Source organism: Podarcis melisellensis, assembly GCF_964234715.1.
Source record: "Podarcis melisellensis genome assembly, chromosome: Z".
NCBI lineage: Eukaryota > Metazoa > Chordata > Lepidosauria > Squamata > Lacertidae > Podarcis > Podarcis melisellensis.
The window spans coordinates 45,911,585-45,939,095 of NC_138547.1; the positions used below are offsets into that span (position 1 = coordinate 45,911,585).

Sequence of the window (27,511 nt, forward strand, 5' to 3'; positions counted from 1 at the left end):
TGTCTGCGGACAAATGCTGGCTCCCTCGGCCTATAGAGTGAGATGAGCGCTGCAACCCCAGAGTCATCTGCGACTGGACCTAACGGTCAGGGGTACCTTTAAGTCCCAATGAACTCCCTGGTTGTTCCTTCTTAGCAGCTGCACATTGGACTGCACTACACACAAATAAGCCACAGCATAGAACAACATGTTTTATTTAGACAAACTTCAGGTTCTTTTAAGAAGCACGACAAGGTCGCAGAAGAGAGTAGCACAGGATATCATTTTCCATAGGTCACCTCCAACACAAAATTACTGAATTACGCATCTCTTTATCATCACTGCCTTTAAGGCAGATTACATAAGATAGCAAAATAAAGTCTGACTTGTTTAGAGTGGGATCGTATGGTGTCCTGGAAGCTATAGGATGCATCATCAGGTCTCTCTTTGTAAAGACAGAGGATTTGTCTGCACTGTATAATTAAAGCATTTTCATATCACGTTAACTCCTGGGATTTCCCCCGAAGAATCCTAGGGACTAGTTTCTTGAGGGTGCTGAGAATTTTTAGGAGACCTTGTGTGTCACCCTCAGAGAATGACAGCTCCCAGAGTTCCCTGGGAAGAAGTGACTGCTCATTAAACCACTTTACATATGTCTCGTGTGTGTGCTGAGAGATAAAAAGTTCCAAAATCAGAGGAGATCCAATACGGAAAGGGTGGGGAACCTTACTTCAGCCTGGAGACTACATTCCCTATTGGGCAACCCTCTAGGAGCCACATCCCAGCAGTGGGTAACTCTCTGTGCTCTGGATACAGTCCAGCAACGTTTTTCTGCATGTACATCTCTCCATCCAGCCAAGGAGGAGGTGTTATTACAGTTCAAGGCAAGACATCCCAGCCAGGCAAATGAAAACTCAAGGGGAGAGTGAAGCAGCATCAGTGAGCGGTAGGGCCTGGGGAGGAGGTATGGCCTGTGTGAAGCCCCCCAAGGGCCAGGCAGAGAGGCCTGGAGGGCCACATCTGGTGGGTCTCCACTCCTGCAATACTGGACCTCCTGCTCCTTCTGCAGACACCCTGAAATAACTGGTATCAGAAGCCTAATGAAGGACCCAGTCCAACAGCGAAGCTGTGCTGGCCTCCCCCACCCCCAAAGCAGGAGAGTGTTTCAGGAACTGGTCTAACACACACACACACACACACACACACACACACCCCTGCCCCAGGGATGCAAGTGAAACTGTTTAACAATGGAGGAAGGTGCTAAAGGGAAGGAAGAGCACAGGAATGTGTCTCCATTGCCACTCCTGCCTTGCCAGAGAGAGTCTGGATTCCCAGCAGCAGCAGTACCTGGACCTCACCTGTAAACCTCTTAAAATATCCACTTCAATCAAAAACCAATAAGCCAATAAGGCACAGCAAAGATGCGTCAGTTTTAAACTTTATGGGGTTTCCCACCTCAAGAATTGAAGGCAATTTGAAAGAGGGATTGGCACTCATGGTCCGTAAACCCATTGCACATATGCCCTAGGCTAAATAGGTTTTGTAGGGTTTTATGCTTTTGAAAACTTGCCAAACCTCTTTGACCAGAGGTGACAATGGGGGCAAAAGAAGCATCTGAATATCTTGTGGGATGTGACCCTTTTTCAAAACACTTTTAGTTCTTTTAGAGACTGTTTTCTCTTTCCATCTTAACTTGCAAAGGAGGAACTGCACTAAATTAAGCAAGGTTTCAAATAATGTTCACAAAAATTATAGGAAGGTCATTATAAAAAGACTGATCATTAAGTACACTCATACATTTGGGATGTGGGATTGCTGTGGAAGATCTGCCTGAGCTCTCCCCACAAGGCCCGCAAGCCAGCATATACTGCACTTTCTGCATGCCAGTTGCAACTTGGGATAGTGAGATGCATATAGTGGGATAGCTGGACTCGGGGGCATCCATAAAGTTCAGGAAGGGCTGCATGAACATTGTCATCTGCAGCTCCTTCTGCTTGTGAAGTTCTCTCTTATTCAGTCAGATCTCTTGCACATAACATGCTCTTTCCTGTCTTGGAAAATAATGTTACACAACTCTGCATCATATGTACGTCAAGACTGTGATGCTAAAGGTGAGTTGGAAAATTGCTGCCTTTGCAGTGGTAGCTTCTAAAATAAGAGCTCAAAAGCTACAGCTTGATCAGTATTGCCTATTCTGACTTGCCGTGGCTTTCCAGGCTTTCAAGTAGAGGTTTCCCCTCGCCCCATTCTGAGATGCCAGGAATGGAATTTAGGACCTTTTGCACGTGAAGCATGCACCACTCAGCTATGGGCTTTCCTCCATGATACGTGTGTCATGTCTGAAAAGTATGACTTGCATTTAGATTTTTCTAACTATTTGGCTAGTAGCTCTGGAAGTGGAAGCAATGTGAAAAGCAATCCCAAGACTTGTTGTGCCAGCACACAAGTGCTTAGGATGGAGCGTATCAACAAGCCCAGTGCAACTTCTGACACCTGTGCTGCATCTGTTGAAGCCTGGCTTTCCAGTATTACATTTTGGTTCTGAGGAGCCATGCTCCAACTCTCATTAATAAATAAAATAAAATATACAGGGTGGAAGGAAAAATAAAACAAAATATGAAGTGGGTTATTATAAATAGGATTTGGGGGACCAGCTTTGTTCAACAAAGCTCCATCTTCTCAGCCTCTCCTAGGATAGTTCAGACATGCCGAAGTATGTATATCCATGGTCATAATTCACTCTAGATAAGTCTGTCACATTGACAAAGATGACATGACCTTCCTGGAGCTCAACAACTCTCCCTACATGAATTGACTGCAGGCTGCACAAATCATCTGATGTGCCGTGAGTCCCAACTCCTTTCAACAGCAGCTGATCTGCCTCTGATGGAAGGTTCAGATATACGTAGAGGCTGAATGATGTATGCGTCTCTGGCTTGGTGCAAAAGGCAACCTGGGAATAAATATAGTACCGTCCTCTTTTGCCAACTTTGATTTTCCCATCTTGGTATGAAAATGTGTCATTATCCATTGGAGAATAGGGTGGCCTTTTCCACTGCAAAACTGTGGGGAAGAAAAGATAGGCTATATTTATTTGAGGAGCATTTCTATCAGCACTGCTGGGCAAGTTCATGCTTCGCTTTTCAGCTCTATAGCTCACTTCTCGCTCATCCTCATGGTAATCTTCTCTGTATTGTTTCATTTTTAGCATATGGGCTGCTAAAGTGAAGACATTCCACTCAGCATCACAATAATGTCCACTATTCCCAGACAGAGATGGGCAAATCTTGTCATAAGGACATAGGAAGAGCCTGCTTGGATTAATCCCATGGTCCATCTAGTCCAGAATCTTTCCCCCACCATGGCCACCCAAACGCCTCTGGGAAATGGGAAACCCAATGACCCAAGCACAAGAGCACTCTCCCATTCTGTGGTTTCCAGGAACTGGGATTCAGAAGCATCACTGCCTCTGACCACAGAGTCAGAGCAGAGCCATCCGGGCTAGTAGCCGTTGATAACCCTCTCCTCCAAGAAGTGGTCACTGCCTCCTGCAGGAGTAAGTTCCATAGCTTAACTGTGCACTGTGTGTGAAGGAGGACTTTTCTATTTTCTGTTCCGTATCTTCCAACATCCAGCTTAATTGGATGCCCACGAATTCTCGCTGAATTACTAAATGGGGCTAATTTCAAGAGTTCAGTGAGTAGAAGCTGACCCAAATTCCTCATGAAGTATTTTCCTCTGTATTCAATGCTGAATGCATATTCAATTTCTCACATGAACAGAAAGAAAAGGAGAGGAAAGTGTTGCTCACTTTGCTCTTTCCATCCCTCAAAAACCACACACTCTCCTCCACGTGGGTATGAGTGATAGACTATCACAAACTCTCACTCCTCACCTCTCTTGCTGCCCTTCCAGCCAGCCAGGTGGATGCTCGCAGCTTGCCTTTTGTCACCTGGAAGAGAAACAGCCTCCATATGACTTTGCCCATGTTCATCTCATTTCAGAGCCATCATGCATGTAGGAAGATCCCCTATACCAGGGGTAGGCATCCTAAGGCCCAGGGGCCAGATGCAGCCCAACTGCCTTCTCAATCCGGCCCACGGATGGTCCGGGAATCAGCATATTTTTACATGAGTAGAATGTGTGCTTTTCTTTAAAATGCATCTCTGGGTTATTTGTGTGGCCTGCCTGGTGTTTTTACATAAGTAGAATGCGTGCTTTTATTGGCTCTCTAGAGTTTTTTTGGAGAGGGGTAGTTCCCCATCCCACCTGGAGATGCTGAGGATTGAACATGGGAGTTTCTGCGTGTGACGCAGCAGCTCTACAGCCCAGCAAGGATTGCACAAACAAGAAAAGTGGCCAAGTTTTCAAAAGACCAGCTTAGGTACGATGACTCAGTCTCCACCCAGAATGTGCAGAACAGATCACATTCACATACTCTACCTTTAAAGTGCATTTATACCATAGTAACAGTCATAGCTTCCCCCAAAGCAGGGGCAAAACTAGATTTTGCTTTCCTGTAGCTACAGCTCTGCCTGAAGAATCTTGGGTACTGCCACATACTCCTGACAAAGCTACAACCCTGAGTCTTAACAAAATACATCTCCCAGGATTCTTTAGGGGACGCCGTGTGGTTTAAATGTAGGGTCTGCAGATGTGACTAAGTGCATAGCCCACCCAAACCTGAGCAACTTATACCCTACCCTCCTTCTTCAACTTGCTGCTTTCGGGGGGGGGGGAGAGTATGATTTGCCCCCAAATTACATCACCTCTTTTTCGGTGCTGGAGTTTTAAAAGTGTCATCTCCACCCCAACCCTGGTGCTTCAGATTCCACCAGGGGCCCCCTTCCCCCCTTTTTTTGCTCTTTGGCCTGAATACTATTTGAGTTTTCATTTCAAGGGTTCCTTACATACCTGTTCTCTTGGCTAGGAGGCTTTCTTGTTGAATCTAGAGCAATTTGAAGAGGCAGGAGATAATATTAAAAGAATGGCAGCATCTGTGTGATACAATACATGCTTCTCCAGTTGTCAAAACCCAGGAGCAGCCAGCCAGCACTGCATCTCTGTGGCAAACCCATTGTTACATTCCTCGCCCTCTCACCCTGAATACCTTCCAAATAGGTAATTGTTTTTTCATCAGCAGAGATGCAAAAATGAGCTATTGTGTATCTAGACCAGCCTTCACTAACCAGCCATGGCTGTTCTGGCTGGAGCTGATGGAAGCTGTAGTTGAAAACATTTGGAAACATTTGAGTGAAGGCTGTTCTAGATACTTTCATGTATCCCGTCCCTTCTGAAATACAACCGCTTCCTCTCCACCCCCTTGCTGATAAGTTTGATTCACACATTGGGCATCATCTTTCACTTTGCCACAGCTTCCAACTTCTCCTCTGTGGTTGTCCATCATCTCACCTCGGGCCCTTCATTTCTATGCAGCATCCCAAAGCTCTTATCACATGACCCCCTCCTTAAATTCTTACACAGCCTTTGTTGTTCTCTCCTGGAACTAGGAAAGTTTCTTTTTCCTTCCTTGTCTTTGTTAACCCCTCCTTCTGGTGACATTCATTTTGGCCACCTCCATTGCCCTCAGCTGCCCAGAAGATTCTGCTTTGCCTATTTCTCACTGGCTGCAAAAAATAAATCCTTGTGTGTGGCAGAGCTACTGCTTACAAAGCAGATTTTCAAAAAGAAAGACAAAAGATTTTGCTTTTCTTGACTTTGCATGGTTAAAATGCTGGGAACAAGTACAGGAATGACTCAACAAGCTGAAGTAAAAATGAGGGTGCGAAAACGCAATGGGCATATTCTAAGAAGAAGCTGAGACACTGCAGGTTTCCTTGCTCATTAAAACATATAAGAAGCTAATTTTAGAATTGTCAACTTTCTCTCTCTGCAAGAGCTCCTGTGCATTTGCAACTGCCTGACTGGTGTGTATTCTGCAGATGGCGCTTTTCTGCATTATTTATTTAAAAACATGTCTCAACAGCTTAATATTTTGAAATCTAAGCCGTGCACCCTCCACCCCACCTCAATAAAACAGGATCATAAATAACAGGGTACAATATTGTTGGTCAGTGAAAGCTTGTGCAAAAAGACATCTGAAGCAACTCAGGACATAGGAAACACCTTTTACTTAGTGAAACTGCCTATCCATCTTGCACAGTGTTATCTACATTGACTGGCAGCAGTTTTCCAGGGGCTGCTCCCAGCCCTACCTGGAGATGTTGGGGATTTGAAGTGGGGCCTTCTGCAGGCAAGGCAGATGCCCTCCAAGATGAGCTTTGGCCTTTCCTGGCATCAATGAACATGTGATGCTTGCCATTGATTGTGCTTTCCCCATCACTCCATCACCTCCATGGTGGGAAAAGATTTCTGTCCATCTATGTATGTGTGTAAGGAAGTCCCACTGAATTTAGCAGGGGCCTGATCCCAGGCAGATGTGCATAGGAACAGACCCCACATTTCTGTGTATCAGACTGCTCAGGAACCATTAGCTGATTATCATTTGCTCAGGTATTGTTCTTTAAATGTATGGCATATATGCAGTCAGTGAGGACCCCTATGAAGGGGAAGGGCAGGGCTGGAGGGCAGGCAATGGGTGTGGATAAGGCTAAAGGACTGAGCCTACCAAACCCAAAGCTTTGCATCGCCACATTCAGCCTTGCTCAACCTTTTGGCCGTATAGCAGAGAGCAAGAATGGGGAACCTTGGGCTCAGGAGCCACATGTGGCCCTCCAGGCTTTTCTGCCTGGCCCTCAGAATCCTCCCTAGGCCACATATTCCACTGGTCCTGCTTCACAATCTGAGTGTATTTGCCTAGCTGGTCTGTGTCCTTGAACTCTGATAATGCCTCTTTCTTGCCTGGACAGAGAATATCTCTGTGTGAGTGTACACAGCACTACTGCTCAAAGGCAAAATCTGCATTCATTGCTCAGCTTACTTTTGCCCTTAGGCTTGCCCATCACTGGCATGTGGCCCTCAAAAGGCTATCCAAAAGGGAATGTGGCCCTTGGGCTGAAAAAGGTTCCCTAGCCCTGGTGAAGAAGAGCAACCCAAAGATGCTAAAATTGCTGGATGGGTAGCCAGGTTAGTCTCTTGCAGGAGAAAGAAACAGGCTTGCAACACCTGACACATTTATTACAGCACCTGCCTTCATGGATTGCAACTAAAAAGGGGGGGAGGTAAAGGGACACAGGTGGCACTGTGGTCTAAAGGACTGTGCCTCTTGGGCTTGCCAATCAGAAGGTCGGCGGTTTGAATCCCTGGGACGGGGTGAGCTCCCGTTGCTCTGTCCCAGCGCCTGCCAACCTAGCAGTTCGAAAGCATGCCAGTGCAAATAGATAAATAGGTACTGCAGCAACAGGAAGGTAAATGGTGTTTCCGTGCACTCTGGCTTCTGTCATGGTGTCCCATTGTGCCAGAAGCGGTTTAGTCATGCTGGCCACATGACCTGGAAAGCTGTCTGTGGACAAAAGCCAGCTTCCTTGGCCTGAAACCGGAGATGAGTGCCGCACCCCATAGTCACCTTTGACGGGACTTAACCATCCATGGGTTCTCTTATCTTTTTTAAAAAATGAGAAGTCACTAGCTTTCACAAATAAGGAGGGAGGGTCAGTCTCATTTTGCAGAGATTGTTGCCTATCAAAATCAACTAGACCAGTCCTGGACAGGCTTTAACCCTGTGGAGGGTGATTCACTAGGGTGAACAAGGCACTGCCCCACCAACCTCATTCTTCCCCCCTCCTGCCTGTCTTCTTGCATAAAAACCAGCCTTGCTCACCAGTTTCTTTCTCCACAGTCTCAGTGTTCCTACCATGCAAGTGTCCTGGAAAAACCAGGGCATCCCATTTTATATTTCAAGAGGACGGTGGCCATTTCGAACTGCAATTTCCTCCCAAAAACGCTTTTTCAGGGCTGTGATCTCACATAGCATAAGGTTACCAGATTTTTTTCCAATGAATCTGGGGACATTTTTCAACTTCCTACTAAACAGATGGATTTTGTCAGGGGACATATTTGTAAATCTGGGGACTGTCCCTGGAAAATGGGGACGTTTGGTAACCTTAACATAGCACCCCAAAACACACAATTTTAGTGGCTTTCTTCAATGAGAAATTTCTGCATGAAATCACATGAGATCATGGTGCCCAAAATGGCCACTATCCTTTCATGAGAAAAAAGGGGAAGATGGCGCACCAGTTTTTGCCTTCAATGTGTTGGAGGGTACGCAACATTCTCCTTGCAGAACTCAGACAGGAAGAGACTGGCTCTGGTTCCACTTCCTGTTGGCATTCCTGCCTTCTGCTCTACCAGTTCCAATAATCACCCTCCCCCATGTCTTTTCTACCTTGCTCTTTTGATCCTGTAGTAGGTCCTGCAAGCTGCTCAATATCTTTGTGCAGTCCAGGAGGGTTGCATCACCGTCTTGTGGCTTCCGACACTTCTGTAGTCTTCTGAGGAACACAAAATCTTCCCGCAGACTGATCTCATCTCCGACCTGGAAGATGGAATGATCACGAGAAGTCAGCTTGCCACCAGATAGCAGAACTAAGGACTCATTAGTTAGATGAGTTGATTGAAAACCCATTTCATAGTGTGCAATCCTACACATTTTATTTTATTTTAATTGGTACTTCTTACCCACCCTTTATCACAAGATCCCAAGGCAGGTTACAATAATAAAAAACAAAATAATAAAACAATTAAAATAGCTGCAGTAATAAAACAAGCTTAAAAACAGTTCCCTAAATGTAACAATCAAAACAATTCCATATATGAAGATAATCAGAGGCTCCAGCTTGCAAGGGTTGATTGGGGGAGCCAACATCATGCACAATGTCAGGACATTGGGAGGAGCCAGGGGCAGAGCTGACCAGCAGCTCCTCCTCCTCCTCCTGCCACCCTCACTCATGGGGGGCTGCTTCGACCCTCTTCCCCTCTGCAACAGCAGTAGCACCAGCAGGAGGAGAAGACCTCCTCTGCTCCCTGGTTTTAGGGGACATTGGGGGGTTCAGGCCCCTCCCAGAAATATTGGGGGCCCCAAAAGGGCTCGGCCCTGATGAGTTGGCACCCTTAAAGACAATACAATGCTTTTAAAGTAATTCCAACTGTAAAACAGTTCCAGTATTAGAATTGTACCCAAATTAATTCAGAGTACTCCCACTAAGTAAATCTGTATAGGATTGCTCTGCAAATTGACTAAAGAGGCATTCCCAGCCAACTGAGTCATATGGTTTTCTAAATGTTAATGTGTTGTTTACATATAATTTCTTATAGAAAAATCAGGCGGCAGACAGCATCTTGGAAGAGGCACCCTTTCCTCACTCTTACACAAGAGAGAGAGTCTCTTCTAACAGTGCCATCTTATTATACCTGATTATTCAAAAGTGATTCCCACTGAGTCCAATGGGGACTACTCCTACAGATGAAATACCAAAAAGGGAAAAGGAAAAAAAAGGTCTACAACTTATTCTTGCATGCAACATCAGCAGCAAGAAATCGGAAACAAATAGATTCCAGGAAAAGAACAATGATTGTAGAAACTGACAGAATACGCAGAATTAGCAAGCATGACTACTAAATTAAGAACTCAAAATGAAAAACAGGTGATGGGTGAGTGCGGAACTTTGGGGAATATCTACAATGATGTGACATTAAATTTAACTTTAACAACAGTTAAAGGGATAAAATAGGGTGGATAAATTAATGGATATGTAGCTAAATAAGATGTATCTGAACTGCCATGGAAAGAAAGTTGGGTGATCTGAAATCTTCCATATTAATCTCTCTATTTTGCATTCCTTATTTTTGTATTGCCATTGTCAGAGCAGCCGAAGGAAGTAAAAAAAGGATTAATTTGTCAAAATTGGATATAATTGTATATTTGAACTGAAAATTAATAAAAAAAGGTATTTTAAAAAAGGAAAGAAAGTTGGGTGGGGAAGTCTATGTGGATTATAGTAGAAGGGTTAAAATATGATCTGTAAATAGAAAACTGAGAAAAACCCAATAATAATAATAATAATAATAATAATAATAATAATAGAACAAGCATACAGAATAAGTACCCAATCAGTAAAGGTTGTTTTGTGGCTTTTTATGTTTGGAGGAAAGGCAACTAAGGGGGAACATGATGGAAGTTTATAAAAAAATTAAGCACAGCATGGAGAAAGTGGATAGAGAAAAGCTTTTCTCTTCCTTTCACAACACTAGACCTTGTGGACATCCAATAAAGTTTAGTTTTGAAAGATTCTGAACAGACAAAAGGAAGTCTTTCTTCATGTAGTACATATTTGCTCTCCCAGGAGGCCAGGATGACCACCGATTTGGATGGCTTGAAGGCTGGTCTACTCACCAGTTACACAATGGGCCCCTGGTTCCACAGGAGGCAGTAATGGCCAACAATGTTGATGTATTTGAAAAAGCACCTGTAAGGAGCTGTCCCCCCTAGATCACTTAGCAATGGCCCTACTCATATCCTGGGGAAACTGCAGTTTACTAATTATTAACGTTTATATTCCCCCAACTCTGGTAGTGATGTATGGAAGTGAGAGCTGGACCATAAAGAAGGCTGATCGCCGAAGAATTGATGCTTTTGAATTATGGTGCTGGAGGAGACTCTTGAGAGTCCCATGGACTGCAAGAAGATGAAATGCATCTATTCTTAAGGAAATAAGCCCTGAGTGCTCACTGGAAGGACAGATCCTGAAGCTGAGGCTACAATACTTTGGCCACCTCATGAGAAGAGAAGACTCCCTGGAAAAGACCCTGATGTTGGGAAAGATTGAGGGCACAAGGAGAAGGGGACGAGAGAGGACAAGATGGTGGGACAGTGTTCTTGAAGCTACCAGCAGGAGTTTGACCAAACTGCGGGAGGCAGTGGAAGACAGGAGTACCTGGCGTGCTCTGGTCCATGGGGTCACGAAGAGTCGGACACGACTAAATGACTAAACAACAACATTCCCCCAACTAGCAAAAAAAACCCGGCATTGAGGGCAACTGGAATAGACTGGATTCTTATGTCAGGTTACTGCTAGCAGATTATCCGGGAGCAAAGGTCCTGCTGGTGGGTGACCTAAATGCAAGGTTAGGGCCTGATGACCCCAGTTTAGAAACTAAATACAGGCATAAAATAGGGTACCCTGATGACTCTGGCCCGGAGGCGTTTCAACTACCAAGGCAGTCAAAGGACCAACATTCAAATTTTGCTGGAGCCTGCCTCTTCAAATTCTCTAGGCAGCTAAGTTTTCATATCCTAAATGGTTGCAATATCCCCAGGAATATACATTCATGTCAGGGACAAGAACCAGTACAATTGATTATATGTTGGCTGATAGTGAATTGCTAACAAAAATAGTGAACTTAAAAGTGCTCCCATTCTTAGAGGGGGACCATTTCCCTTTGCACCTGCAGGTGTCTCCTACAAACGAGTTGCCTTTCTTGAGAACAGTATACCCTGCAGAGATCACCCCATTAGAGCAACCTGGCTGCCAAGTCAAATGGACCCCGCACTTGACTCCAAACTGAAGGAGATTCTAACCTCTGAAAAACTTTTAATTGGCTCTGGGGACCCAATTTCTGAGTATGAGAGCCTGCTCCAACAATTAAAACCCCATCTTTTTAATACCACAGAGAAAAGGCCAGCTAAACCAATAACATCAAATAAACCCTGGTTTGATGACACCTGTTTTGAGGCCAAGAGAGCCCTGCAAAATGCTTACAAAGCCACCCTGACAGCCGAAAATTCTGTCAGACAGCAAGCCTATCCATCCCCTTAAAAAAGAGTAAAGGTAAAGGGACCCCTGATCATTAGGTCCAGTCGTGACCGACTCTGGGGTTGCGGCGCTCATCTCGCTTTACTGGCCGAGGGAGCCGGCGTACAGCTTCTGGGTCATGTGGCCAGCATGACTAAGCCGCTTCTGGCAAACCAGAGCAGTGCATGGAAACGCCGTTTACCTTCCCACCTATTTATCTACTTGCACTTTGACGTACTTTCGAGCTGCTAGGTTGGCAGGAGCAGGGACTGAACAATGGGAGCTCACCCTGTTGTGGGGATTCGAACCGCTGACCTTCTGATCGGCAAGCCCTAGGCTCTGTGGTTTAACCCACAGTGCCACCCGTGCCCCTAAATTTACTCAAAGCACCTCCTTAATAAGTTTACAGAATGGCTAGAGAATGATGATATCCTGGCAATAGAACAAGTGGGCTTCAGACCTGGAAGGTCCACGACAGATCACTGTCTAACGTTACAACACCTCATTGACAAATACAAATCAGGAGGGCAAGCCTCACTATACGCTGCCTGCGTTGATCTAAAAGCAGCCTTCGATACAGTCACCAGACCCAGACTCTGGGACAGACTACAGGGTACCAATACAGATAGAAGGCTTCTGCTCTTAATTCAGCCACTGCACACAAACACAGCTCTTAAGAGTAGCCGCCTAGGACACCTAACAGACCCCATTAAAACCTTCAAGGGAGTCAGACAAGGGTGCCTTTCTATTTAAATAGTTTAGTATCTGTACTCAATGACTTAGAACTCCACCCTCTGAAGCTCGCAAATCGGCATAGCTCGGTCCTGTTATATGCTGATGATGTGGTAATTTTATCTAGAACCCCCAATGGACTCAAAAGAGCACTAAGAAAGCTCGCAGCATACTATGAAACTGAATGTCTCAAAATCAACTATCAAAAGACCAAGATACTCACTTTTGGGGGGAAACCAAAGCTTAGAAACTGGGAACTCCAAGGCCATAAATTAGAACAAGTCATAAATTATAAGTATCTAGGAATGGTGGTACAGGCCTCAGGAACCAACAAACTTCACATAAACTCCATCGGGAGCTCAGCGGAAAAAACTGCAAACTGTACTCTTAAATTTTTCAGAGCACAAGGGGGCTTTTTTGTCCCCATGGCCCTAAAATTATACAAGGCCAAAATGTTGGCACAGCTCCTTTATTGATCCTTTCTGGGCCTGCCTTCCTCTGCTTTCTCCCTCCTTGAAAGAGTTCAATCCAAACTCTTTAGAGCTCTCCTACAAGTCCCCACTGTGTTTCAAACGCATGGGTTAGACTAGAAACAGGGATGATGAGAGTGGAGGCTTATATCTGCCTAACATCAATCTAAAAATGGCTGACATTGAATCTGCTCCCCCGAGGAATAGCCCCACTGATCCTCTGTGACCAGTTCCAGTCAGGCTGGCAGACAGCAGTCCTGAACACCCTTTAGAAACTGGTTTTTGCCCCTCAAGCCCTTCTAAGTCTGGGGTTGGGCCAGGCAGAAGCTACAATCAGGCAAAGAATCATAGACAACGAGAGACAACAGGACTGCTCAAGGTGCCCCGACTATAAAATGGGAGAAATCAAGATATACATAGCAGCACCAGCAGCATATCTCTTCTTTCTCGTATCTAAAAATGCAAGAAGGGCTTTTACACTCGCCAGAAGCTCTGCTCTGCTCTCACCGGTCCTGGAAGGAGCCTTTTAAAAAGTCCCGTATGCTCAGAGACTTTGTGCCTGTTCATTGGGGGAGATAGGAAGCCCAGAGCCCTTGTTCTTTAAAGGTAAAGGTAAAGGTACCCCTGCCCGTACGGGCCAGTCTTGACAGACTCTGGGGTTGTGCGCCCATCTCACTTAAGAGGCCAGGGGCCAGCGCTGTCCGGAGACACTTCCGGGTCACGTGGCCAGCGTGACATCGCTGCTCTGGCGAGCCAGAGCCGCACACGGAAACGCCGTTTACCTTCCCGCTGGTAAGCGGTCCCTATTTATCTACTTGCACCCAGAGGTGCTTTCGAACTGCTAGGTTGGCAGGCGCTGGGACCGAGCAGCGGGAGCGCACCCCGCCGCAGGGATTCGAACCCCCGACATTTCGATTGGCAAGTCCTAGGCACTGAGGCTTTAACCCACAGCGCCACCTGCGTCCCTTTTATGAAAAGGCACGTAGTAAGACCATTGATCCCCTGCTGGTGAGGCTCGCTGACCTCCCAGAAAAACAAAAAATTGACCTTTTCCTGTTAGGCAAAGATCATAAGACGACCCAGATGGTCGCCAGATTCTGTGTACAGATCTGTAGGCACAGACCATCCCCCGACCCAAACTAGTTCATTAAGAAAATCCTCAAACTCGGTTCCATGGGTGACTCAGCTCTCTGCAGTACTTTATCTTAAAGTTTTAAGTGTCTATACGCTTATCTCATTTATAAATTTTAAATTTATTGTTGTACATTGTTTTAAACGTTTGCTTTCCTTCTGGGATTGTACCCCCAAGTGTGTTTTATAAGCTGGTCTCCGACCGTAATAAATTATCTATCTATGTATTTGAAAAAGGATTAGAGAGATCAATGGAGGAGAAAGCCATCAATGGCCACCATGGCTAGGCGATGTTCTGCCTCCACAGATGGAAGCAGTATTGCTTTTGAATACCAGTTTCTGGAAACCACAGGAGGGGGGAGCACTTTTGAGCTTATATCCTGCTTGTAAACTTCCAGCACGCATCTGGTTGGTCACTGTGAGAAGAAGGTGGTGGGTTAGATGATCCATTGGCCTGATCCAGAAGGCACTTTTTACGTTGGTAGGAATAGGATTGCAGCTGAAGATGGCACCAGATGCAACACACACAGGCATCATCAATTTTTAGACTCTAAAACATGGATGGGGAACCTCTGACCCTCACTGGGGTACAATGCCTATCATCCCTCATCAATTACCATGCTAGCATTTAAAAATAAAGTTTGTCCTTTCGCTGCAAATGTATACAAATTTATCTTGGTTATTAATCTGTTAGCCTCAGTGACTCAGGGAAGGAATGCGTTCCAAGGACATAGGAATGCTGATCCATTTAGCTCAGGGGTGGGCCCACGGAGCTTGCCCATTTGACCAGTGAGGCCATTTGGGGCAAATCACACCCACATACCCTACGCATGAGGCTGTACATGAGAGTAGGTGCATTTCCTTGCCTTGCTCCAGATGGGAAATCATTTCCTATTGAAACCTTCTGTCCCAGATCTGCTCTTTGAACCTTTGACAACCAAATGTTCAAAGACCTGTGCAGGGCTGTCTGAAAGCCCTTTTGCAAACAGAACCATACAGCTCTTTGAGACTCCTTTTTTTTTTAGGTTCTAAGAGCAGCGGGACAAGGAGAAGGGCACAAGGAGAAGGGGACGACAGAGAACGAGATGGTTTGACAGTGTTCTCAAAGCTACCAGCATGAGTTTGACCAAACTGTGGGAGGCAGTGGAAGACAGAAGTGCCTGGCATGCTCTGGTCCAGGGGGTCACAAAGAGTCGGACACAACTAAATGACTCAACAACAGCAGCAACAACAACAACAAGAGCAGCAGGGTATTTGTAAAAGGGCTTTTGAACAGTCCCACACTTTGTTTTGAAATCCTGACAACTGGAGCTTCAAAGTCCAACATTGCCTGACGCTGTAGTGGCATCAGGTGACTGACAGGTGGGATGCCCCATCCATTTGTTAACATTGGCCCAGAAGGGGTGGGGACATAAGAATCTGGTAAGATAAGAAGCCAGCAAAGATTCCCATCCCTGATCTAGCTGCAATCAGTTCCCCAGGATTCCAGGCAGGGGACATTTCCAGCATTTATCTGGAGGTGCTGATAATTGCTTTTCTTCTTACAGTTTAAACAACAACACATATACAACAAAATAAATAGTCCTTCCCCCTTAGCAACTATGATATGGCACAGAATGAAGCCATTATGTAGAACACAAAAAAGAGAGTCCAGATTATCCAATCCAACACAATGAAATAAAAATAGCACAATCTCACAAATCAAACCAGCCAAAGGATTTCACATGTTGTAGGAAGCCCTCTGTTGTCTGTCTTGTTCATGTTTAATAAAAAGTACCATTCTGCCAAGAATTTGTCTGTGGCTTTTTTTAGCTTCTACCACTCCCGTGCCATTTTTAGCTTATTCTTAAGCTTTTATTTTAAAGCAAACTGCCACACCTTTCAGTACCATGACACAAGAGTTGCCCCTTCCAGCCTCTTCCAAAATCTGGTGATCAGCAACACGGCTGCTACCCAGACCCAGTGCAAAGAAGTGCACTGAACCACAGTTGTCCCCCTAAAACATAATGTGAATTAATAGCACCAACCAAATTTGAAGTGATTTCACAATGGAAATGCCTCTAGGTAACACCTGTTAATGGAGGGGAGGGTCTTATGGCAAAGGTGGGAAATGCTTATAGTGGGCAAGATATCTGCATAAATTACAGTGGCTTCACACCCTAATTTCAGACATGAGACTGATCTACACTGGGCAGTTATAATGTTAAAAGTGTGCTATAAAAATGTGACACCTGACTGGGAAATTGCCAGAAACAGATGGACTATCAGCTAAATGTTATCATATATTATATAAACAATTATCAATACCATTACAGGAAGTAAAGATGAAATTTTAAGAACTGGTAAGGTCCCAGAGACATGGAAAGAGGCATATATAACATTAATTCCTAAACAAGAGGCAGATCCAACTTAAATAAAAACTATAGGCCGATTTCATTATTAAATAAGGACTATAAATTGTTTGCACATATAATGGCTAACAGGATGAAAATAATCTTGAAAGAATACATTCATCATGATCAAGCAGGATTTCTTCCAGGGAGACAAATGAAAGATGAAATGAGAAATATTGATATTTTAGAATACCTGGAAGTGAGAAATGAAAAACAAGCAGCAATTATGCTTATAGATGCAGAAAAGGCCTTTGACAATGTCTATTGGGAATTATTGAAAAAAGTTCTTGAAATAATGGATTCTGGAGAAAATTTCATAAAAGGAATACAGGCAATATATTCAGATCAAAAAGCGGAATTAATTGTCAATCAGGTGGTGACAGACGAATGTAAAATACAAAAGGCAACAAGACAAGAATGTCCGCTATCACCATTGCTTTTTATTTTAGTCCTGGAGGCCTTGGCGAGAAATGTAAGAGCAGAAGAAAATACTAAAGCAATTAAGGTAGGGAAAAACTGAGAGCATATGCTGATGACCTGATTATTACAGTGGAAAAACCAAAAAATTCTCTCCCTGTGCAGGAGTTTGGGCAAGTTGCTGGTTTTAAAATAAACAAAAACAAGACTAAATTGTTAGAAAAAGATAAGAAAGAGTTAACTCAAATTACAGAGACAGAGATTCACAAAAGAGCTAAATATTTGGGAATTTGGCTCTCTACTAGGAATGTTAATATCTATAAGGACAATTATGAGAAATATTGGAATGAAACAAAAAGGAATCAAAAATTTTGGGTAGAATGAATTTATCATTACTAGGAAGAATTGCGGCAATTAAGATGAATGTATTGCCAAAAATGTTGTTCTTGTTTCAGACAATTCCTGTGATAAGTAATGCAGCCTGCTGTAAACAATGGCAAAAAGATATTTCAAAATTTATCTGGAAAGGGAAGAGTCCGTTGGGTTATGGCCATAGCTTGTTCATGATGAATCTGCAATCATTTGAGTTTATACTGAAATCCTGAAAAGGAAGTGGGTTTCTCTCTCTTTCTTAAACAGTCAAAACCCTTATGAGGGTTGGATTAAGGGTGAGTGTGAGCTATCAGGGCACCTATGTTTCTGTATGGCAGGGGCGCAGCCGGCCCAAGACATTTTGGCACCTCAGGCTAACCACAAAATGGTGCCCCCTCTCCCTGTCAGGGAAGAAGGGGTGAGTGAAGATCTACATCAGCAACAAGCGGGGAATAATGATCTACATCAGGATCTGCCGCCCCTGTGTAAACCACAGATTAGGAAATATCCCATCAAATCCAAAAGGATGACAATGTGCTTGAAGGCAAGGAGAAAGCTTCCATCAGAAAACTGGAGCCTTGCAAAAATTAAAAGAAACCGAAGTAGTCATATTTAGCACATAAGAAGAATGGGAGAAAATCCATAGTAGGGCAGTTCCTTGCTAAGGCCAACAAAATAATGAGGATGCTTTCAAGTTCTCCAGAACTCACCACCAGTCAAAGCAAGGAATGAAGACAGAATTGGATTGTTGTAAAAAATGGTCCTTTAGGTACCCTAAGCTATTGAGGGCTTTATGGCTATAACACCATGACAGTTTCTTCTTCCCACCTCCCACCTCCCACCCCACCTGCCAAAAATAAAAATAAGCAAAAATCCTGCTTTGCTCAACAGCCAGCCTGATAAAGAATTTTGGAGAACTCAAAAGCTTGGTCACACATTTTGGTGGGCCCCAAGAGGATAATTGCCTGCACTGCGGATTTTAGACTTGTAGGAGGCAAACAAACTAACAAAAGAATTTGAGGAGCATTCTTTTCTTTTTCTTTTTTTAATGACCACCACTAAACATTTATTTAAATATGTGAAAAACAGGAAATCATTCAGGGAGGCAGTTGGACTGTTACATGACAAAGGAGTGAAAGGCATGCTAAAGGAAGATAATGAGGTTGCAGAGAAACTGAATGAATTCTTCGAATTTTTCTTCACTATGGAAGATTTTCACACCGCCCACCTCAACTTATATATATATATATATATATATATATATATATATATATATATATATATATGAAGGATGTCTAAAGAACTGAGGCAGACAAAGATGACAAAGGATGGAATTTAACGGCTCAGAGACAGATTAAAAATAAAAAAGTCACAGAGCCCAGATGGCATCTATTCAAGAGTTATTAACCCAAATATAAACTGCTGATTTTCTAATCATGTGGTATGGGAACCGTACCTACAGGGCTGGACTAGAACCTGGGAGACCAGGGTTCAAATCCCAACTCAGCCATGAAGCTCATTGGGTGACCTTGGGCCAGTCACTTTGCTTAGCCTATCTGGAAGGGTTATTATGGAGCTTAAATGGGGGGGGGCATGCATCCCACCTGGAGCTCCTTCGGGGGGGCGGGGAAGGTAGGATATAAATGCATTAAATCAATCAATCAATAAATTGGTATCAATATTAGAGGGCTGTTAAATGGTTGGGAAGTATTATTAAAAAATTAGTTTGACTTCACTGCAAAGACGCGCTCCTCAATTGTCTCCTGAGACAGACAGATGCCAACCATATTATTAAAGATAAAATTGTTAAGCATGTTGAAGAACAAGTCTTATTGCAGAAAAATTAGTATGGCTTCTGCAAAGAGAAGTCCTGCCTCATCAACAATCTGCAGCCTTTTTTTATACGTAGGTTTTGAGGAATGATTTGTTAGATTTTCTACCAGGTGATCCCTCATTAGTTGTTCCTGAGCAAATTTAGTAAGAGAACAGAATGTCTTTTGAAAGGGGTAGAGAGGCTGATTCATTTATCAAGTCCTAAATGACTTGGGAGCTAAACACAGTGGAGTAGCATGGGGGGCAAGGAAGGTCATAGCCCTGGGCAAAGAATACTGAGGGGGGCTTAACCAGGTGCTCCCATGACAGGCTCTGTCACCAAGACCACATGGCTGCCACATTCTGGAGCCATGGGAACATGAGTTTTGCCCGGGCTGGGCCTTCGGGGCTGTGCAGTGGCTTCTTCCCCATGCGGCCAGCAAAGGGACACTTGCTCCTGGGCGGAACTCCTGCTGGCCAGAGCCCAGCCCTGGCCCACGCTAGCCCTTCCCTGGGGCCTCTCTCCTGGTGTGTGTCTTTAGGCAAGGTGCACACATCATGGTGGGAGCAATGGAGAGGACAGTCACCCACTCAACCAGGAGTGGGACTCAACCTCGCACTGTGTGGCCAAGGAGAGGCGGACAGGCAGGAAGGGCTTCGCTTGGGGTCTCAGCCTGTTCTCTGTCACCCTCCGTGACAGGAACTCCAGCCACCACTCCCCCCACCTGAGATCTTGCCAAGCGAAGAGGGTGAATGTGGCAACTGGCATGGAACCTCCATGAGGAATGGCTGCCCAAGGTGTACAGCAAGGTCCACCTGTTGCCTACCACGCAATGCCATAAGGAGGCTAGAGGGAGTGATCATTGCCTTGCCCCGGATGCTGCCAACTAGGATGGCAAAAGAAATTCAGTTCAGTACATATTTAATGGTGAACCTGCCTAATCCACACTTTCTGACAGACTATGGGAGCTGAAACACAACCAGCCTTTGAAATTCGCACTTCTCTGAAATTTATGACGCAATTCTCTGACAAACCAATGCTTAAAATATAAGTGTGCAGGAAAAATACAGATGTTAGTGAAAATAACATACTGACATTTCATTATATAGGGAAAATTTGCTTGCTAAAATGTGTACATTAGTCTAAATTGCATACAAAATGTGTTTTCAGATAAATTCACCCTAAAATGCTGGTGAACTTTCATGAGGATTAAAAAAACAAAAACAAATTGCAAATTGCTGCAGAAATATGATTTTAAGAATGGAAAATGTGAAAGCAGGAGAACTGAAAGTGACAGATCCATCCCTAGCCTTTATTCAGACTATTGAAAGTGGCTGGTTTATTTCAGAGAAATGTCCCCCTATTGTACCATCTCATTTTGTTATGTATCACCGTTATGTATAAACAATGTTTATAAACCTCCCTGAGTTAGGAATTTCAGTTCCCTGTGTTTCCAATCCTACATTTACTTCTACACATCTCTAAATCAGTTTGCAAATTTATTTATTTTTAAAGGTCCTCATGATAATCCATCAAAATTTTAGCGTGAATTTCCCCAAACAGGCACAGTTTTTATATGCAACTTTGCTTAATGTACACGTTTTTTGAACAGCAATATCCCCACATATAATGCATTTTTGTATGTTTTCTTTTCTTTACTAATATATGCATTTAGATGTGCACTTCAATAGACATACCTGGGCTGGAGAACTGCGTTGTAAAATTCAGATTTCAAAGGGCGGCTGTGATCCTCTTCACATATTGTCTCAGAAAGTGTAAATTGCAAAGGTTGGCCTATATATGCAAACTGAATCAAATTGCTCCCCCATGCCTCCCCTCATCTTGCATGGGATAGAAGCATAGTACAGTGGTACCACGGGTTAAGAACTTAATTCGTTACAGGTGTCCGTTCTTAACCTGAAACTGTTCTTATCTGAGGTACCACTTTAGCTAATGGGGCCTCCCACTGCTGCCACGCTGCTGGAGCACGATTTCTGTTCACATCCTGAAGCAAAGTTCTTAACCCGAGGTACTATTTCTGGGTTAGCAGAGTCTGTAAGCTGAAGCGTCTGTAACCTGAAGCATATGTAACCCGAGGTACCACTGTACACAAAGATTTTTAATGTTTGATATTTTTAGCTGTATAGAGCAAGCCTCTCTCCTCTCCACATTCTGTCTCCAGCTTTCCCTAAATAGTGCCATTAGACTAAGACTTTGGGGCAGACATTGTGGTCTGCAAACAGCAGAATGAGCAAAAAGGGCCCCCAAGCGCAACAGGACAGGCACATCATGTTTTGAGGTAAGTAAAGCACTTGTTTTAAGTAAGTGAACTTAAAGCAGTCTTTTGACCACCCAAAATGTGATTAAAATCAGCATGTAAAATTACCACAGCAGACCACTGCTTTCTCCACTGGTTTCTCACAGTTGCCACTACGGTGCCCCCATTTATGTGAACCAGCTGCTGGTCATGATCCACCTGCTGACGCCCAATGTTCCAGTCAGCCATTCTGCCTGTGAGCACAGAAGTAACTACTTCATGTCCTGGAACACAGAGCTCGTTCCCTTGGGATGCTTGGAACTCCTGGTGGGTCTTTCTCCGGTCAGAGTCACACGAGAGAGTTGAAAGAGGTGGGTTAGAAGCACAAGAATAGGGATGCCAGCTGCAATTTCTCATTTTTCCAATCTTAAGTTCTTCACATTTCCATATCAGTTCGCATTTTTAAAAAAGACTTTATGAAAATTCTGAAGTGTTTTGGTGCAAATTACTCCAAACAGCCACATTCTTGAACGCAGTTTTGTCTAATGTACATGTTTTTGCAAAGCAGTTTCTCCTAATATAATGCATATTTATATGCAATTATTTACTAATAAATGCACACTTTGCCTGAGCATATGTACACATTACTTAGCTGGAAAACTACACTGCAAAATTCAGAGAAGTGTGGGTTGAAAGAAAGCTGTGTTTCACTGTGTTTCAGAAAGTGCAAACAAGGTAGGTTTGCATTTAGCTGCAAACCAATTTAATTTCTCACCGGTCCTTACCGAAGGTCTTCAAAAGTGCCCTGCCATAATTGCAAAAGACTGGAAAGGTGAAAATGGACGTTCAGTACAAAAATGGGCATCCTTTTATCTGGCCAAACACTTTTGCAAAGAAACTGAACAAACAAATATACAAGAAAGACTTTGCAGCTTTGCAAAATAATGTTTTTATTCAATAGACTAATAAGCAAAGTGGCAAGGGCTTATTCCATCCCTGGATGGTTAAGTCCAGCCGCAGACACATGGCACACTATAGACTGATACGCTATTATGCTATTGCTGTATAGCTCAGTTGGTTAGAGCGTGGTCTGATAATGCCAAGGTTGCAGGTTCAATCCTTGTTTGGAACAGCTGCCTATTCCTGTGTCTCAGGGGGTTGGACCAGCTGATCCTCAGGGTCCCTTCCTATTCTATAATTCTATGATAAATAAGAGGCAATACTTCTATACTCATGAAGCGAACTAAGATTTCTTCTCCACCTACACTCGGAGAGGGAAAAATGGTGTACCACATCCTTTCCTAAAAATAAAGAAATAAATGCTTTGGTATGTGTTTGTTTTTTAAGTGCCCTGTTGAATCAGACCAAGGGCCTATCTATTCTAGCCTTCTTCCAGCAAGGACCTGCCAGATGTCTCTTAACAGCTCACAAGTAAGAGCAGGAAGACAAAACCCCTTCCTCTGCTGTGACCACCTAGGAACTGGCATTCAGGGGCAGACTGCCTCTGATGATGGAGGTTTTACCTCGTAATGGGAATTGTGTGTGTGCGCGTGCGTGTGCGTAGGCAAGGTGGAGAACTTGTGTTTGGGGCTGCAAAGTGTGGGGAGGGTGTAACCCTTTCTTCCTCTGCCTTATCAGTTTGCATTTTTTAAAGACTTTATGAAAATTCATAAGCATTTTAGTGCAAATTTCTGCTAACAGGCACATTCTCAAATGCAGTTTTGCCTAATGTACATGTTTTTGCAAACAATTTCCCCATAATACAATAGAGTTTTCTGCATTGTTTTCACAAATATACTGCTTTTTGTGCAGAGAGTTTGGTTGAGGAACTGCTCCACAAAACTCAGGAAAGTGCCCAATATCAAAGGAGTGCTTTGTTTCATTTCACTCATGTGTTTGGGACGTGCAGATGAGGCAGTTTTGCATTAAAATGTGAAGAAGAGAAATTATCACTAGTCCCTAAATACAAGTATTATGTTCAGCACTGTGTGAAATCTGGCCCCAATATTTATCTGTTTAAAAGCATTTATACACAGCTTAATATTTCAACAATCTCTGAGTGATGGTTAGAGCCATTGATATACTTCCTTTCCCCCATCAATTTATCCAATCCCCCCCCACACACACACCCTAAAGCTAAGAACATGAGCACAACTTGTTAGATCAGGCTAAAATCCCACCTAGTCTACCATCCTGGTCAACTAAATGAAAGTGAGACCTGCACTCAACAGCACTCCCCACACTTGTGAGCATTAGGGCACAAAGCTGTGGGCAGGATTCCTGCATTGTAAGGTTTTGGACTAGATGACTTCTGGGGTCCCTTCCAACTCTACAGTTCTGTGATTCTAGGATTCCTAGCAACTGGCATTGGGGGGGACATACACCCTCCAATGCAGGAGATGGTACATAGCCATTGTGCATGAAGTGTTGTGGAACTTCCTCCCAACTCAGACTGGACAGCCACTCTCCTTGCTGAACTTCAGGCGCATGGTGAAGACTTTCTGATACCAGCAGGCATTTAAAGGAAGTGCTCAGGATTATATTATTTTTTCATTATTTATTTATACTATTTATATACTGCTCTTTATCCAAAGATCCCACCATCATAATTTATGCAGCAAAATCACAACAGCACAATACAGAGCATAATAATGCGCAGCATAAGGATAAAATGATCAGTGGCTCAGAGTGCCTTCCGTCAGCTTTGGCTGGTGACCCAGCTACACCCGTATCTGAACAGGGATAACCTAACTACTGTTGTCTATGCTCTGGTAACCTCAAGGGTAGATTACTGCAATGCGTTATATGTTGGGCTGCCTCTGAAGATGGTTCGGAAACTTCAGTTACTGCAGAATTCAGCTGCCACATTGCTCACCAGAGCAAGACAGTTTGAAGATATTACACTGATCCTGGTCCAACTGCACTGGCTACCAGTTAGTTTCCGAGCCCAATTCAAAGTGCAGGTTTTGACTTACAAAGCCTTAAACGACTCAGGACTGCAATACCTCAAGGACCACCTCTTTCCATATGCACCTACCCAGACCCTGAGTTCATCTTCTTGAGGCCCTTCTTCATGTGCCTCCTCCTCGAGAGATCCGGAGGGTGGCAACATGAGAACAGGGCCTTCTCTGCAGTGGCTCCCTGTCTATGAAATGTTCTCCCCAGAGAAGTTCACGTGGCACCTTCATTATTTTAATTTTTATTATATATTTTGTGGTTTTATATTTTGATTTTGTTCTGTGAAACACCCTGAGACCTCTGGGTATAGTGTGATATATAAATAAATAAATAAAATAAAATAAAAACCATAACAGCCCCCCCTCCACATAAGTATTTAACAGGCCATAGATTGCTTAACGGCCATAGGTCTGGGTAGAGAGGAATATTTTCACCTGGCAGCTAAAGATATGTAATGGTGGTGCCAGGCGAGCCTCTCTGGGGAGAAAATTCTACAAACGGGGAATTTGGTTTTATGATTAATTTTTACTGTTGTCTTATGGTGTTAATTTATGTACACAGCTTACAGATGCTAATGAAAAACACTGGAAATCAATGAAGGTTCCTATGTGGGAACCTTACGAATGTATGGAACGTTGCTTTTTCTGAACATCTGGTCAGATCCAGACATGTAATCTGGGGTGAAGCCAAATCAGACAGTTCTGAGGCAGACTGCTTCCCATTTTCTGATTATATAAATTGGGAGAGTCATATAAGCAACTCCTCCCGCGACTCACTCCTCATTGCAGTAGTGCTACATAGACTTGTCTTACATATTCAGTTACATACAGCAAGAGTCTTACATATGACTCTTGCTAAATGTAACTGCATGTCTATAACATGTCTATAACCAAAAATGCGCCGTCTGTGCTTCTGTTGCTGCTTACATGGTTATGTGTTAGTTTGCTTCTGCGGCAAAGAAATAAAAATTATTATTTTAAGAAGGAAGAAATGCCAATGATTAAAACTCTTTAAATAAACTAACTAACTAACTAAGTATGGCTAATAGCCGCTGAAGCCTCATGAATTTGTCTGATCATCTTTAAAAACACCCAAGCTAGCAACATCACTACATTATTGAGGGAATGAACTCAATAGTTTTGACTATGTGAAGGAGGACTTTGTCTCTCCTGAATCTTCCCAGCATTCACAATTATTTATTCATTCATTCATTCCCTCCCTGCCCATCTGGGCGTCTTTCAATAAAACCTTAAAAACAGAATAAAACTTCAAACATTAAAAATTTCCCCAAACAGAGCTGCCTTCAGATGTCTTCTAAAAGTTGGATAGTTGTTTATTTCCTTGACATCTGATGGGCGGGCATTCCACAAGGCGGGTGCCACTACCAAGAAGGCCCTCTGTCTGGTTCTCTGTAATCTCACTTCTTGGAGTGAGGGAACCACCAGAAGGCCATCGGAGCTGTATCTCAGTGTCTAGGTTGAACAATGGGGGTGGAGACGTTCCTTCTGGTATACTGGGCTGAGGCTGCTTAGGGCTTTAAAGGCCAGCACCAACACTTTGAATTGTGCTCGGAAACGAACTGGGAGCCAATGTAGGTCTTTCAGGACCAGTGTTATACAGTCTCAGTGACTGTTCCCAGTCACCAGTCTAGCTGCCGCATTCTGGATTAGTTGTAGTTTCTGGGTCACCTTCAAAGGTAGCCCCACGTAGAGCCCATTGCAGTAGTCCAAGCGAGAGATAACTAGAGTATGCATCACTCTGGCGAGACAGTCCACGGGCAGATAGGGTCTCAGCCTGCATACCAGATCGAACTGGTAGACAGCTGCCCTGGATACAGAATTGATCTGTGCCTCCATGGACAGCTGTGAGTCCAAAATGCCTCCCAGGCTGCGCACCTGGTCCTTCAGGGGCACAGTTACCCCATTCAGGACCAGGGAGTCCCACACACCTGCCTGCCCCCTGTCTAAATTCTAGCATGAGGGCTAGAGAAACATTCTGCCTCTTCACTTTTTCTGCACCACGCTTAATTATTTATATCTCTATCACTTCTCCTCTTAGTCATATTTTTTCGAAACTAAAAAGCTTCAAATGTTGTAACCTTTTCTCAGAGGAGAATCGTACCACCTCCTTGGTTCTTTTGACTGCCCTTTTCTGAACATTTTACCAGCTCTACAACATCCTTTCTGAGGTGAGGTAATGACATCATAGCATTTTTTCAGCAGCAAATTGCCCCAAATTAGCTACACATGAAGATATCCTATTATCTATCTTGACTCTCACCTTGGTCCTTGGCTGGATTCCAGCATAATGAGAAAGAATGAGGGGGGGAAATCTCTCTATTGACTTTCTCTACATAATGCAAAACTTTTTAATATATATGTACATCTATCACATCTGCCTGCTATTTGTTTCCCTCTGTTACATGTCCTATTCAGAGCAGACCCACTGAAATTAAACATGACTAATAGTCTTAATGTCCATCAAATTCAAGGGGTCTTCTCTGAAGAGAATTTAGTTGGATGCAACTACGTGTGTTCTTTCCCCCCACCCCTCTGTGCATCTTCCTCCAGCTACTGGATCTCAATTTGCTGGTTTAAAAAAAGACAGCAGATCCTACAACTTGGAAGTCATGACAACCGTGGTCTGCAGCAGTAAACCCTGAAGTTGTTCTCACACTTGTGAAAACCCTTCCTTCTCAATTTGGCCCTTCACTGTCCTTACAGAGTGACACCAGAGCAAACGAGGAAGCAGCCTTACCTTGTCCACCTTCATGTGAAGATATAAGCCAAAAAGCACTGTCCCAACGAGCTGTGCGATAACGAACACTGCCATCAAGCTTGTGAAGGCTTTCATGGTGAAGCCAGCAGGTCTTGGGGTTGTGGATGGATAAGGCTCACCAGAGTCCATGTGTCTCTATCTCCTGAATTCTTGCGTCTCTGAGCCTCTTGAAAACCACCTCGCTACTTACTCTGCGCAAGAGAGCAACAAGTGCTCTCTCTCTCTCTCTCTCTCTCTCTCTCTCTCTGTGTGTGTGTGTGTGTGTGTGTCTGCCCACCTCTTCCTGGGGAGGAAACTCATCTTCCATTTGTTCACACTACTCTTCCACAACAACAGCAACAACAAAGTCATTTCCTGAATTCATCGTTTGCCATTCACTTCCATGGGTTGTCACAAGTTCCTCCTCCAGCAACTTCATTCTTCTGCCCACCCCCCACCTTTTCCCCCTATCATAGACA

At 43.8% G+C, this 27,511-nt stretch overlaps 1 protein-coding gene across 1 annotated transcript; it reads right to left on the reverse strand.

Annotated features, from left to right (window-relative positions):
- Window positions 1–90: 90 nt before the first annotated feature.
- CD40LG (CD40 ligand) lies at window positions 91–27,302 on the reverse strand. The gene is made up of 5 exons (XM_081897273.1): window positions 27,033–27,302; window positions 8,327–8,476; window positions 4,894–4,927; window positions 3,875–3,931; window positions 91–3,042 (listed from the first exon to the last, which is right to left on the reverse strand). Exons 1-5 carry the CDS (start codon window positions 27,180–27,182, stop codon window positions 2,669–2,671), a joined length of 765 nt encoding a protein of 254 aa, XP_081753399.1. The 5' UTR covers window positions 27,183–27,302; the 3' UTR covers window positions 91–2,668.
- Window positions 27,303–27,511: the final 209 nt, after the last annotated feature.

Bases quoted from the DNA above. Each gene is read 5' to 3' on its own strand.
- CD40LG (XM_081897273.1), bottom strand. From the start codon at position 27,182: ATGGACTCTGGTGAGCCTTATCCATCCACAACCCCAAGACCTGCTGGC. The intron at 4,928-8,326 runs GTAGAAAAGACA...AAATTGCTCTAG, and splicing joins TACAGGATCAAAAGAGCAAG to ATTCAACAAGAAAGCCTCCT. The intron at 3,932-4,893 runs GTATGTAAGGAA...TTTCTCTTCCAG, and splicing joins CCTCCTAGCCAAGAGAACAG to GTGACAAAAGGCAAGCTGCG.